This window comes from Cnephaeus nilssonii (genome assembly GCF_951640355.1).
Source record: "Cnephaeus nilssonii genome assembly, chromosome: 6".
Taxonomy (NCBI): Eukaryota; Metazoa; Chordata; class Mammalia; order Chiroptera; family Vespertilionidae; genus Cnephaeus; species Cnephaeus nilssonii.
The window spans coordinates 32,704,364-32,717,805 of NC_137077.1; the positions used below are offsets into that span (position 1 = coordinate 32,704,364).

A 13,442-nucleotide genomic window follows, 5' to 3' on the forward strand; every position below is an offset into this window, starting at 1 on the left:
CTAACCAGAGGATAAATAGCTTAAATTACCCTACTCGGGGAGATAGATAGCAGAAATCCAATTAGTGTCATTTGTTCCAACCACACCAAAGGGTGGATGAAGTCAGGGGAATAAATCTCATTTTGAATTATCAGCATAAAGCTGATGACTATTCTATTGAGATCCTCCCATAAGAACTCCCCTACACTCCCAGCCTTTAAAACCCTCAAGAGGAAGGACCCAAGACATGTTCTCCCTCTAGGGAGCAAGTCAGAGCCTTTCCCTTCCCCCGCATCTCCCCCCCCTCCCGCCCCCCAACCCAAGAGTGTTACCTTTGCCTTTCTCCTAAGCTCCAGGGTCCCTTCTTTAGCTTCTGTAGCTTGTTTCCTGAGCCTACGCAGCCCAGATGGCTCATTCTACTACCTCTGTAACTTCCTAAATAAACTTTCTCTTATAATTTGAATTCTTGGCTCGGAATTATTTTGTTGCCAAACTCAAGAACTGAGGTCCAGTTTCACTGCCATCACCACCAGTAACACCCCGACCCAGAAAATTGAACACAAGGAGAGAAAAATGTTTTAAATGATAGGAACAATCAAGGAGGTCTAATATCAAGCAAACAGTTTAATAAAAACAACAACAACAAATACCAAGGAAACAAAATAAGAAATTATCAAAGATATATGACCAGAAGATTTCCTAGCTTAAAAAGAGATGCTGAATATATCAAGAAAGAACAGAAAACAGGTCATAGGTAAAAAGGATGTGAAATAAGAGTGTCTTGGACTTCTCATTAGTGACTCACAGGAAACTAGAAAACAATAAAGCAATTCCTTTAAAATTCTGATGAAAAATCATTTCTAACCTAGAAGGCTATTCACAAATATCAAAATAGTGTGATAGTAGAACAAAAGTATTTCAGGCATGCAAGAATCAAAATATTTAACTCTCATGCACTCTTTATTTGGTGACTATTGCAGAAAATGCTCCACATGAAGGAGGAAGTAAACTAAGGAAGAGGAAGCCACGAGACTCAGAAATCTGGAGACCTAATAAAGAGAGAGGATAAATAATAAAGGAGGATAATAAATAAAGAGGGTGGCAAGGAGAAGTCTTAGAAAGACAATTCTGCAGCTGGCCTGGAGAGAAACCAGGACAGATTGGAGTAAGAACAAGAAAAGTAGCAGGGGAAAAAAAAAAAAGAGTACAGAAGAAAAAAAAAAGGAACGAACAGATAAGTGGACATACTAGTATTTGACCTATGCAAAATCATATTGAGGCTACTAGATATTTGAGAAGAATTCACAATAAATACATAGCAAAGTGAGCAAATGGAAGAAAAGAATGCAAAAACTAAATGTTGCGCAAGAAAAGAAATGTAACCATTGTGTACTACTTGACTCAGCAGTGAATTTTAAAAATTTCTATCTACTTCTCCAAACTCTCCAGGGACATACCACTGCACTTGGAATAAAATCTATACTCCTTAGCATGGTCTAAAGCAGATTTTAGGATGTGGCCCACTCCTGCAATTTTTCCCTTTACTCACTGAACCCCTGGAAGTCTCATTTGCTGCTTCCTACCTCCAGATCACCCTGTGGGGTTTTGGTTTTCTTTGTATTTTTTTTGGTGGTACTTAGTTTACTATTCTGTGAAGCTTTCCCTGACCAGCCAGTATGAATTAGTACCAGCTTTCCCTCAATTCTGCCACTGTTATATATTTTATATCATTTTATTTTTAATATTTTATTTTCTTCCTGTTGCATCACTAATTGAAATATTTTGTTACTATAGTCATGCATCATTTAACAACGGGGATATATTCTGAGAAATGCACTGATAGGTAATTTCATTGGTCTGCGAATCTCACAGAGTGCACTTACATCTAGATGGTATAGCCGACCACACAACGGATTTTCCTCTACCCTTTTGGGTTCTTGAATGACACATCCGGCAGTGCAATGTGACCAGAATGTCATTACGCAACACATGAGTGTATATAAGAGTACATGTGACAATCCTATCTAATAAAAGAGTAATATGCAAATTGACCGTCACTCCAAGACACAAGATGGCTGCCCCCATGTGGTCAAAGATGGCTGCCCCCATTTGGACACAAGATGGCCACCACAAGATGGCCTGCAGGGGAGGGAAGTTGTGGGCAGTTAGGGGTGACCAGGCCAGCAGAGGAGGACAGTTGGGGGCAATTGGGCTGGCAGGGAAGGGCAGTTGGGGGTGACTGGGCCTTCAGGGGAAGGCAGTTGGGGGGTACCAGACCTGCAGGAGAGGGCAGTTAGGGATGACCAGGCAGTCAGGGGAGTGGCTAGGGGGTAATCAGGCTGGCAGGCAGGTGAGCAGTTGGGAGCCAGCAGTGCTGGATTGTGAGAGGGATGTCCGACTGTCCCTGACATCCCCTGAGGGTTCCCAGATTGGAGAGGGTGCAGGCTGGGCTGAGGGACACACACCCCCATGCACAAATTTCGTGCACTGGGCCTCTAGTATATCATATAAAAGGCTAATACGTAAAGTGTCCCCTCGGGAGTTCAACAGGGAGACCAGGAGTTCGATCACTTGCTATGATGTTCGCTGACCACCAGGGGGTGGCGTGGGACAAAGGAAGGCCCCAATCACCAGCCAGGCATAGGGACCCTATCCATGCATGAATTTCGTGCACCGGGCCTCTAGTTTATAGATAAGAAAACTGAGCAAAGCTGAGATTCACACCCTGCAGTCTGGCCCCAGTTTGTGCTGAAACCTTTCCTTGCAAATGTCATGATAATAGAGACTTCACCTCCTCTTCATCCTTGTAGCCTCAAGATCTTATGCAGTTACTGATGAGTACTTACATGGTGAGTACTCTTCAAATATTTGCTCAGTAAATGCATTACAGTAATCAGAGGTCATTATCCCAAGGGCAATGAAAAGAAGGGGAGACTATTTATCCTCCTTTGCTACTAGATGTACCAGTGAACACATCTCAGCTTTGCCTGCCTTTCAGTACCAGCTACTCTGGTTCTTCTGGATTTCCAGTCTCTTGACCAAGTTACTTCTGTCTTTATAGGCTTCAGGCCATTTTGTTGCTTTAGCACTTGTTCTCTACCCAGTGACTGGAGGACATGATGGTCCCACTCTCTAAGCTGTCCCCAAGGCGCAATGAGTATAATGGTGATTTTCCCATGGACCAAGTAGATCCAGTAAGTTTCCTAAAGAATACCAGAAGACTCATTGGGGAGTCTTGGAAAGAGTAGAAAGCTACGGACTACTCCTCACTGGATCCTTAGCCAAGAATAAATTGTTGCTGATGTATATAAGCAAAAGAAAAAGGAAATAAGTTAATTACCAGAAAACTTTTAAATAGTGAACATAGTAGGCGGCAGAATTTTCAACAGAAGATTTGGAAAATCTTAGTTCCTAAGGAATAGAATTGAAAGTTAGAGAAATAAGGTCAAAAGAACAACCCTTCTTTGGCAGAAGTAAATGCCTAAAATGACCTAATAGATTTTTCCTTTCAAAATTTCAGTATTCAATGAACAGTGCCTCTGAGTGCCTCTTTTGTTGGATTTGTTTGTCAGTGTATGCATTAATTAGTTTGCTTAAAAACAGCATTGTTAGCAACAAAAGAAAACCATGTTAACCAGTATTGGAATTGGTTAACATCCCCAGACACATGACTTTGTTCTATAGTGTAAGTCAGTTCCTTGGGATGTAACATGGCTATTTCCTTTACCTATTGCCTAATCTAAAAATGGTGATGACTTAGCAGATCGGCATTACTGGGTTTGTTTCTTATAATCTTCATGGTATTCAGTTCATATTGCTATGTTGCAGCTTTTTGTATGAACTTTCCCAGAAATATTTACAATTTATGCTTACAGTCATTATACAGTTTCACCACTGACATTCTTTAAAAATCAATGAGAAAATAGCAGCTCTCTAAGATGAATTTGGCGATAGGCATCATAATTTACTGTTCTCTATTTTTTATAAGCCTCTATTTTGTAGGAGTCAATTGGACTCCAAACAAATCCAGACATGGAAAAATGTAACTGCTGTTCAAAAACAAGTATAAAACCGAAAATAATTAGCTTCCCAGACAAGAAAAAGCTGAAGGAGTTCATCACCACCAAACCAATATTACAAGAAATATTAAAGGGACTTCTTTAAGAAGAAAATTAAAAAATATGAGTATGAAAACAGCACAAAGAAAAAAATTCTCACTGACAAAGGCAAACACATAATAAAAGCAGTGTGAGTCAACCAATACTAAAGGTAGTACAAAAGTCACAAGGCAAAAGTAGGAAGATCATGTTAATTATAATTATCTCTTTTTAAGAGATACACACAAAAACATACAAGAAGTAAAAAAAATAATAATAATGACAAAAACATAAACACAGAGGGAGTCAGTAAAAATGGTAGTGTTTTTAGAATGTTCAAATTTAAGTGACCATCAACTTAAAATAGACTGTTATAAACATAGCTTGATATATATGAAACACATGTTAACCACAAACCAAAAATCTACAAGAAATAAAAAGAAAGGAATCCAAACACAACTCTACAAAAAGTCATCAACATACAAGAAAAGAGAGCAAGAGAACAAGAAAGGAAGAGAGAACTATAAAAACAATAGGAAACAATTAATAATATGGCAATAACTACATACCTATTAATAATTACTTTAAATGTAAATGAAGTAAATGTTCCAATCAAAATACAAATGGATAAAAACGTTGTACATATATACAATGGAATATTACTTGGCCATAAAAAAGATTGAATTTTTACCATTTATGACAACATGGATGTAACCTAGAGGTTTTTATGCTGAGTGAAATAAGTCAGACAGAGAAAGACAAATACTGAATGACTTCACTTATATGTAGAATATAAAATATAAAATAAATTAACAGAACAGAAACCGACTCATAGATACAGAGAACAAACTGATGGTTGCCAGAGGGGAGGGGAGTTGGGGGTGCTGAGTGAAAAAGGTGAAGGGATTAAGAAGAACAAATTGGTAGTCACAAAACAGTCAAGGGTGTAAAATACAACATAGGGAATGTAGTCAATAATATTGTAATGACTACATATGGTGTCAGGTAGGTACAAAAAATATCAGTTATATAAATGTCTAAGCACTATGTTGTATACCTGAAACTAATATACTAGTAATATTGAAGTCAACTGTAACTGAGAAATAAAACTTTAATGAAAAGAAAAACATCTATATCTAGAAGTATGGAAATAGGTAGTTGATGTAGCTCAATTAATACTGTAAAGCACCATTAAAAGTGCAAGGTTCGTGCAGAGGAACCATAAGTACACAGAGATTGCAAGATGTGATTAATATCTTATTTCCTGACTTCAAAAGTTTACCCTACTCTGACCTTCCCCACCTTCCACCCATATTCATTCCACTGTAAAATATAGTCACTGTTCTCAAAAAAATACCTGGGAATGAGTGAGCCTCATGGTGAGTGGCATGATGGAGGGTATAGATGGAGAAGAGGTAAAACAGGGAGGAAGGAGTTAGAAACATACATATGGAAATGTGAGAGCTCATTTTTAGTAATAGTAAATCCTCCATTAAGACCATACAGGAATGCATGCACACAGAAGAACGCTGGGAGAACAGATTAGAAAAATGCCTCATGTAGTAAGCTAAATTCAGTAGACACGGGGGGAAGCCACAGAGGTATTTTGAGTGCGGGAATGAAATAATCAAAATAGTACCTTAGGAAAATAAAAAAAACATTAAGCTTGAGATCATTTGAGAGAAATTTGAAATAATTCAAGCAAGAAGTGCTCTAGCCAGTTATGTTCAGTGGATAGAGCCTCAGCCTGCAGACTGAAGGGTACTGGCTTTGATTCCTGTCAAGGGCACATACTCTGGTTGCAGGATCAATCCCAGGCCCTGGTCGGGCATGTGCAGGAGGCAACCAATTGCTGTGTCTCTCTCACATTGATGTTTCTCTCTCTCTGTCTCTCCCTCTCCCCGCACTCTCCCTAAAAATCAAAGGAAAAATATTCTTGGGTGAGGATTAACAAATTAAAAAAAAAAAAGAAGTAATGAAAGCATAAATTAGTACTCTAGCAATGGAAATGAGAGCACATATAGATATAGAGAAAATAGAATCCACAGGATATGATACTAATTAAATGTGGGGGCAAGAGAGTAAGAAAGAAATAAAAGATGGCTGCACTTTGGTCAAATATGCACCCTTGCTACAATCAGCTGTGGCTGAGGTGGGGTAACCTGTCAGGAACATAGATAGCCAAGTAGGCCTGTCCCTTTGACAGGAACAACACGTAGGGACATTATCTAAGAAATGGGAAGGCTAGTCACCCCAAACTACTAAACTCAGTACTATATTATGCCTGTTTAACAAAACAACCAGGCACACACTTCAAAACAAAATTAAAATTAAAAAATGAGAGTGCAGATTCTGTGAATCAACTCCCAGAGCCGATTCTGTGACTATTGCAGGGGATCAAAATGTTCCACTTTGGCATAAGAATCAGTTAGAGCTGAAGGCACTTAAGATCCAACAGATGCAGAAGGAAGCCTTCGTGTAGCTTCCTTCTCTGACAAAAAGCAGAAACCTCAGAAATGAGGACTGCCATAAATCTTCTCTTCTGGGAAAGGTTTATGGCTGAAGAAGGCGGAAAGTCAGCAATGAGTTGGACCTTCACAAACAAACCTTGTCCTGTTAGTTTTCCTATATATTTACCTTCCCACAGTTTGCCACCCTTGAAAGCCTAAAGCCTTTACCTTCATCTTGTCACTTCTCCACAAATTTATTGAGAAGCTATGTAACCCCAAGTTCTATCACCCCTTTGCATTACTCATCACTGAATTTCTTCCATTATATGCATGCTGCACACAATAAAAAACCCCTGGTTTTTCTCTTGTTAATCTGTCTTTTTTCAGTCTAATTTGCAGGGTCCCAGGCAATAAACCTAAGAGGGTTGAGAAAAAAGGTTGTTCCTTCCTCAGACTATCCTATATAATAAAAGGCTAATATGCAAATCGACCAAACGGTGGAATGACCGGTCTCTATGACACGCACTGACCACCGGGGACAGACGCTTAACGCAAGAGCTGCCCCTTGGTGGTCAGTGCGCTCCCACGGGCGGAGGGTTGCTCAGCCAGAATCCGGGCTCACGGCTGTCGAGCACAGTGGCGACGGTGGGAGCCTCTCCACCTCCACAGCAGCGCTAAGGATGTCCGACTGCTGGCAGTGCAAGAATTTCGTGCACCGGGCCTCTTGTTAAAACATAAAGAAGAAAGTGATAATTCGGGTGCTGATAAAAAAAACACCCAACATCAACAGCAACAAAAAACTGTTGGTTGCCTTTCTGTTTGAACTAAAGGCAGATGAGTGGGCTTTTCAATATTCAAAGGGCAGTGTGGATCATTTGCTTATATAGTTTTACATTTTCAGCTGACCGCATAGGCAAGAGACAATGGCTCTTTGCTGCTCTAAATAACTAGATCACGTCAGTATTTTCTAACAGTCTTCCATGGACTCCATTGTTTTGATTTTAGTAACACATAATTTAGATATAAAATACTGTGCCTATGTATGTTTGTACATTTTTCTGGGGAGATTTTCCTACTTTTCATAGGATTTACAAAGTGATGTCAGATCAAAGAGTGTCTAGAATCCCTAGTGAGGTGGAAAGCAGACTGGATTAGGAGTCTCTAGTGTCTCATTGTGCTTTGCTATTTCTAATCTTAAGCAATTCTAGTAAGTTTTTAATTTTCATTTTTCCTCATGTGTAAAATGGGGCTAATCATAGCTGCAATGCTTTCCTCATACAAATGTTTTGAGGTTACAATTCAATGTTATGTAATTTACATAGAATTTAAACATAGAAAGCATCATTATCTTAGTTAAGCCAAGAAGTCTTTCCTCAAGCCTGGATGTGTTCTCTTATAAACACCAGAGTTACTAACCTTGTGAATGTACAGAACATTCACCAACACTGACAACCATGGAATCCCCAGGTAATGCATTATGCTTGCCCATGTAGACTTTATAACTCTACCTTTTGTCTTCAATGTTCAAAGAAACAGTTATTGTGATTCCAGATTCCTCAACCAACATCTAGTAAGTATTAAAATCAAAACAATTTAACTTTGAATCGGAATCTGAAAAAAGGGAGTAAAATGTACATGGCAAAAGTTACCATAAAATGTACGTGGCAAAACTACCCTATAATGTGGTGCGGAATTCTAACAAATGCTAAGTGGCCATCCTGTGCAAATCCACCCTGGGCCTCAGGCCCAAACTGTGTTGTCTTTGTTAGAGACATCTGTGGAATGTTTGGCCAAGAACATCCCAACAGGTGCTCTTCCTGTCTAGATTTATAAGGCGTCAGACATAATTTGAACTCTCAAATTACACCCTAAGCTTCTTAGGGCTTCCGAAGGCAAATAACCAACTATGGTCAAAAGAGTTAAAAACGTTTCTCAAACTAAGGGATAGACTGTAAATGCAATTGGTCAAATATTCAGATCTACATATCAAAATAAAGAACTAATAAGTTGGTTCTTTTTAGATGAAATACAATACTCTTACTAATGGAATTAACTAATTTTACAAGTGTTTCACAATTTTTCAATCACAAAGAAGCATGTGTCTTTTAGTATGATTTATCTGGATGATTGCTTTCTGTAGTGTTATTTCTTCTATTTGTTAAACATTTTTCTCCTTTCATCTTGACTGTTTTCTATATGTTTGGAGCATGATTATCTCTTTAAGATTTTCCTTCTCTCATTAACCACTGAACATAAGAAAAATGTTTTGCAAAATTAATTTTTCCCACAAAAAGGCATGGCCTATTATGACAATAGGAAAATGTTTATGTAATGTGCTATCCTGTATTAATGTGGTGATCTAATTCCTAAGTTATTTTAAGGACATAATTTCTCGGTTTCTAGAGGTAATATTATCAGCTTGTGAATTTAAGGGGGCTAATTGGAAGCATAGGTGTTCCAGAAAAGACCAATTCTGCTTTGGCTTTGCATTCACCATTGACATTATGAATCATAGACTACAGCTTATGATAAAAATGTTTGCATATATTTGCAAAGTTATGTTTACGAATCAGAGCATTACTAGTCCTTAATGTTGCAACATTTCAAAACTTTCAGTTGCACCTCACCTTTATGTCTCGGTTGATTTCTATAGAATCCAACTTTAGAGTCCTTAGTTGAGGGCACTGACATTTATTATCAAACTAGAGGCCCGATGCATGAAATTCCTGCAAGGGGCTCGGCCCCTGCTGCCCCGGAGGCTGCCTCTGCCTCTGCCCCGCCCACCAGAGCTTCCTCCGGAAGGACATCCGGTCAAATTAGCATATTACGCTTTTATTTTTATAGATGGGCTACAGAGGCTCAGGAAAGCCCATCAGCAGGAATGCTTACCATAAGTCACATCAAATATTTAGCACTTTGGGGCAGCTGTTGAGGGGATAAAGTTACAACACAAAGGCTGCTCACATTTACAACTGTATCGTGAGCAGAATAGTCAGTTTCCTTCTGTGCTCAAAAAGAATGATAGTATCACACAGGAAGTAGAGGATGCCTGGGATAATCATTTCTATCTTAAAAAGTCCCAGATCCTCACTCTGATATGGTAACGAAATCCCCTTGGGCGGCGTAAGGCTGTGCATGCAATGGGTTTTCATAGGGTGGTGGTTGCCAAGCCTAAAGAGAAACAGAGAAAGCTCTTCCCTTTTCCATCTTCCTACTCCCATTAAGAGGCATTCAAAGAAGCAGACAACATAAAGTCCCAAAAGATATAACCAATCCAAACCCTCAGGATGCCCACAGTTTAGAAACAAGCCTTCATTGATACACAGAAATAGTTTACTAATAAGCCCAGACCTCCCTGGCCTATATCTTGATATTAGAAATGAAGAACTAAAGGGGAGCAGCATATGCCAGCCAAACAATGTCTGAGTGGCTGCAGACGCAGGAGAATCTCTGACAACAGAGAAGTTGCCCTTCTCTTACACTTACAAGGGAAATCTCCATTTGTAAGGGTGTCTCCCTCTCTGTGCCAGAAAGAGGAAGACAACAAAATCTCTTCTAGAATCTCTTACCAATAGAGAAGGCGCCTACTTAAATCCGAATAACAACCTTACTCTTGTTTACTGTGCTTTCCCTGATAGTATCCCATAACTTTCCCCCCAACACTGGTGTTTTCTTTTTTTCTTTAGCTGAAGATGTAAAGGGGTAGCTTGGCCCATTTCAGGGAGTCCCTCGGTTTTGCAGGGCATCACCCATGTATAGTGGAGGTATACATGCTATTAAATTTCTGTTGTTTTTCTCTTCTTAATCTGTGTTTTATAACAGGGAAATCTCAGCCAAGAACCTAGAGGGGTAGAAGTAAATTATTTTTCTTCCCCTGTAGAACTAAAAGTCTGGACCTGAACTAAGGGACAATATCTAAAATTATGGCCCTAACCGGTTTTGCTCAGTGGATAGAGCATCGGCCTGCAGACTAAAGGGTCTCAGGTCCGATTCCGGTCAAGGGCACATGCCCATGTTGCAGGGCTCGATCCCCGGGGGGGGGGGCATGCAGGAGGCAACCAATCAATGGTTCTCTCTCATCATTGATGTTTCTATCTCTCTCTCCCTTCCTCTCTGAAATCAATAAAAATATATTTTAAAAAATCTAAAATTATGAAAACAATTGAGATGAGATACACAGTTATTGAATAAAACCATCATTTGGTTTCAATTATGAGCACAAACCTCTGTAATAACCAAATGACTGTTTTCAACTTTCTTTCATTAAGGTTTTAAATCCATTTCACATAATTAGACCTTCTCAGTTTCCATGAGCTGACAGGCAAGAGAAATTCTTACATACAAATGGAAATTTTTCTTAACTCTTCTTCCTTTCTCTCCATAGTTCTAAAGTCAAATGAAGTTATTCATTACAGAAGCTCACTAGATGAAAGATTAGCAAAATTAAATTGTCCCCCCCCCCTTTTCCTTTTTTCTCACCATCACATGTTCCATCAATGCCCTTTACTTAGGTCAGCTCAAGTAGCTCTGTATTGCTGAGCCTTGCCTGCAGGGCCACACCCTGTGTCTGGAATGGGAACCCCTCTCACAATCAGGCCTCAAGTCCTGCCCCCTGTCCTTCACTTACCCAGAGAATAAGTTGTCTTATCTGTCCCTTTAGGGTATGTGTCTCTTTAAAATCTCCACCTTAAATATCTAGCAAAACATAATATGTACATATCATTTTTATACACATGCTATTCAATATATGTACCCATTCTGTGCATGTCTATCTTTAAATATAAACTCCCAGGCCAGACCATGTCTTGAGAATCTGCAGAGGACAGAACTTATCATGGTGCCATGTGTAAAGAATATTTTAGAAAATAAATTGTGATGATGACAGCAATACTTAGGTAAAAGTAGGAAGGCTTTTGAGATAATAAAAACAAACTTAAAGAAACCTCACGTACTCCTTAGATCACACCTAGAGTACAATGAACCTTTCTTTCCAGATCTTAAGTAATGTTTCAGAAAACAGAACTGAGACTACCTGAAGATATCCTCTAGTTTGCTGCATATAAAACTATCTTGTAAAAGAGACAGTGGTTTTTGAACCCATGTTAAAGGCCCCATGAACTTAGAAAAATGAATAATCAACCACAACTCTATGTAAGAGAGAAAAGCTGGAAAAGTAAGGCTGTTTATTCTCATAATTTCCCCCTTTTACTCATTAACACTATACTCATTGAAGTGTATTTTCCAGCTGCGATTAAACAGACATCAGCAAGCCAGAAATAGAATATCTAAGTATAGGGAAAAAAAAAAAGATTGCTACATGTTTTCACTGTGGCACATTTGCATGATCTCTTTTTAAAACAAAACAGTGTTTCCATTCAGTTCTGCTTAATCTTAGTGGGCATTTTTGTTTGATAAAAAAAAAAGGCACCATTTACTTATTATTTCTTGTAGGTGAGATTGTGGCTAAGCACAGTGGAGAACCACTTGAAGCATGGCTTTATTTCTCCTAAAAGTTCAGACTGCATGAAGGAATCTCTTACTTCCTACATGTTAGAGGGAAGACGAGTTGCCCATCCTTGACTCTCCTTTTTAAAAGCTTCTCTTCAGTTTCCAAGGTCCTAGCAGGGTTCCCACGGGGTAAGACTAGGAAAACGGAAGGGTTAGGGTTCATTCCAACCCTAAGTCGTCAAAAGTTTCAGGAGCTAATTACCCTTGATTAGCATAAGAATGACAGCCATTAGGGGGCTCCGTTTCTTAAAGATGCCCTCCGGTTATATGATCTGTGATTCCTAGAAGCTTCAATTTTCACAAGGTACAAAGTAAGAGACTTCTGCTTTCCGGGGCGATGAGACAGAGTTCCGTCGCCCAGCCACCATCGTCACCTAGGGGTCCCTCCCTCCTTCATTAGGCACCCCCAGCCGAAAACCCCGGTCTACCGCCAGGGACAGCCCCAGGCCTCCTCTCCAAAGCCCCCCGCCCCCCGCGCATCTCAGACACGGAGAAAAGCTTCCTCTTCCTCTGCAAACCCCGTCACCGGCAGGGAAGGGGCCGCCGGCAGCCTTTCATCTCCGCTCACAAATGCAGCCGTGAAAACGCCTGAAGAGGCGCATCCTGTGCGCGGGGGCCCAACCGAAGCCTGAAAAGCATGCAAGGTCCCGTCCGGCCGCGACCGACAAAGAAGAGAGCCCAGCACAGACCACGGCGCTGCACCGCCCGTCCCCTTTCTGCCCTCCGTGTCTCTGAGGAATCGCGGGCTCCATCCACACACACACTTTTTTGGAAAATAAGAGTCAAAATCATAAGCAGTTACCTTCATTGTCCCGGCGGCTGTGGGGATGGCTGGAGCTGAGCGGAGCATCAACGCGAAGTGTCCCAACCTCGGTGCCTGCTGGCTCGTGGGCTGCGGAGCGGCCGGGGAAGCGGCCGGGGTGGTGGCGGCTACACGTGGCGGCGGGACTGCGGCCCGGCCCCCGCGCAGAGAGATGCTGGCTCCCGGGCTGATTGCATCAGCAGGAAGAGCGGTGAGGGTGTGTTTCCCCCAGACCGCCCCCTGAGGGTATAGCTGGCTCCCAGCACGAACACTCCTGATCCCCGGCCCAGCTCTGAGCCTCGCCCACCCACCGCTCACCGCTGGGACTTGGCCGTTTCCCGGGCAGAGCACGCTGTAGTCGCTCCCACCCAAGCACGGCCACGTTTTCAGGGCCCACTCCTGGCTTTACACTTTCCAGTTGACTTTGGCTCATGCTGCTTACGTTCCAGGTCCCATTGCCTGTGCGGCGCAGCGTCGTTATCTTCCCTTCGCCTTTGGGTACAGCGGCCGCTAGACATCCTTTCGGCTTTGGTCAAGTTGCATCAGTAGCAACAATGCTTTGGGTATTTACTTGTTCTCGGTTCTTCCCTGGGAACTGAGTGCTTT

At 40.9% G+C, this 13,442-nt stretch overlaps 1 protein-coding gene across 1 annotated transcript in view; it reads right to left on the bottom strand.

The window, feature by feature from the left end:
- The window catches only part of BCAT1 (branched chain amino acid transaminase 1), a 97,038-nt gene extending 83,871 nt beyond the window's left edge, over window positions 1–13,167 (bottom strand). The window contains exon 1 of the mRNA XM_079774971.1: window positions 12,837–13,167. Within this exon, the coding sequence (XP_079631097.1) occupies window positions 12,837–12,884 (48 nt within the window). The 5' untranslated portion in view covers window positions 12,885–13,167. The remainder of the gene's footprint in view (window positions 1–12,836) is intronic.
- Window positions 13,168–13,442: the final 275 nt, after the last annotated feature.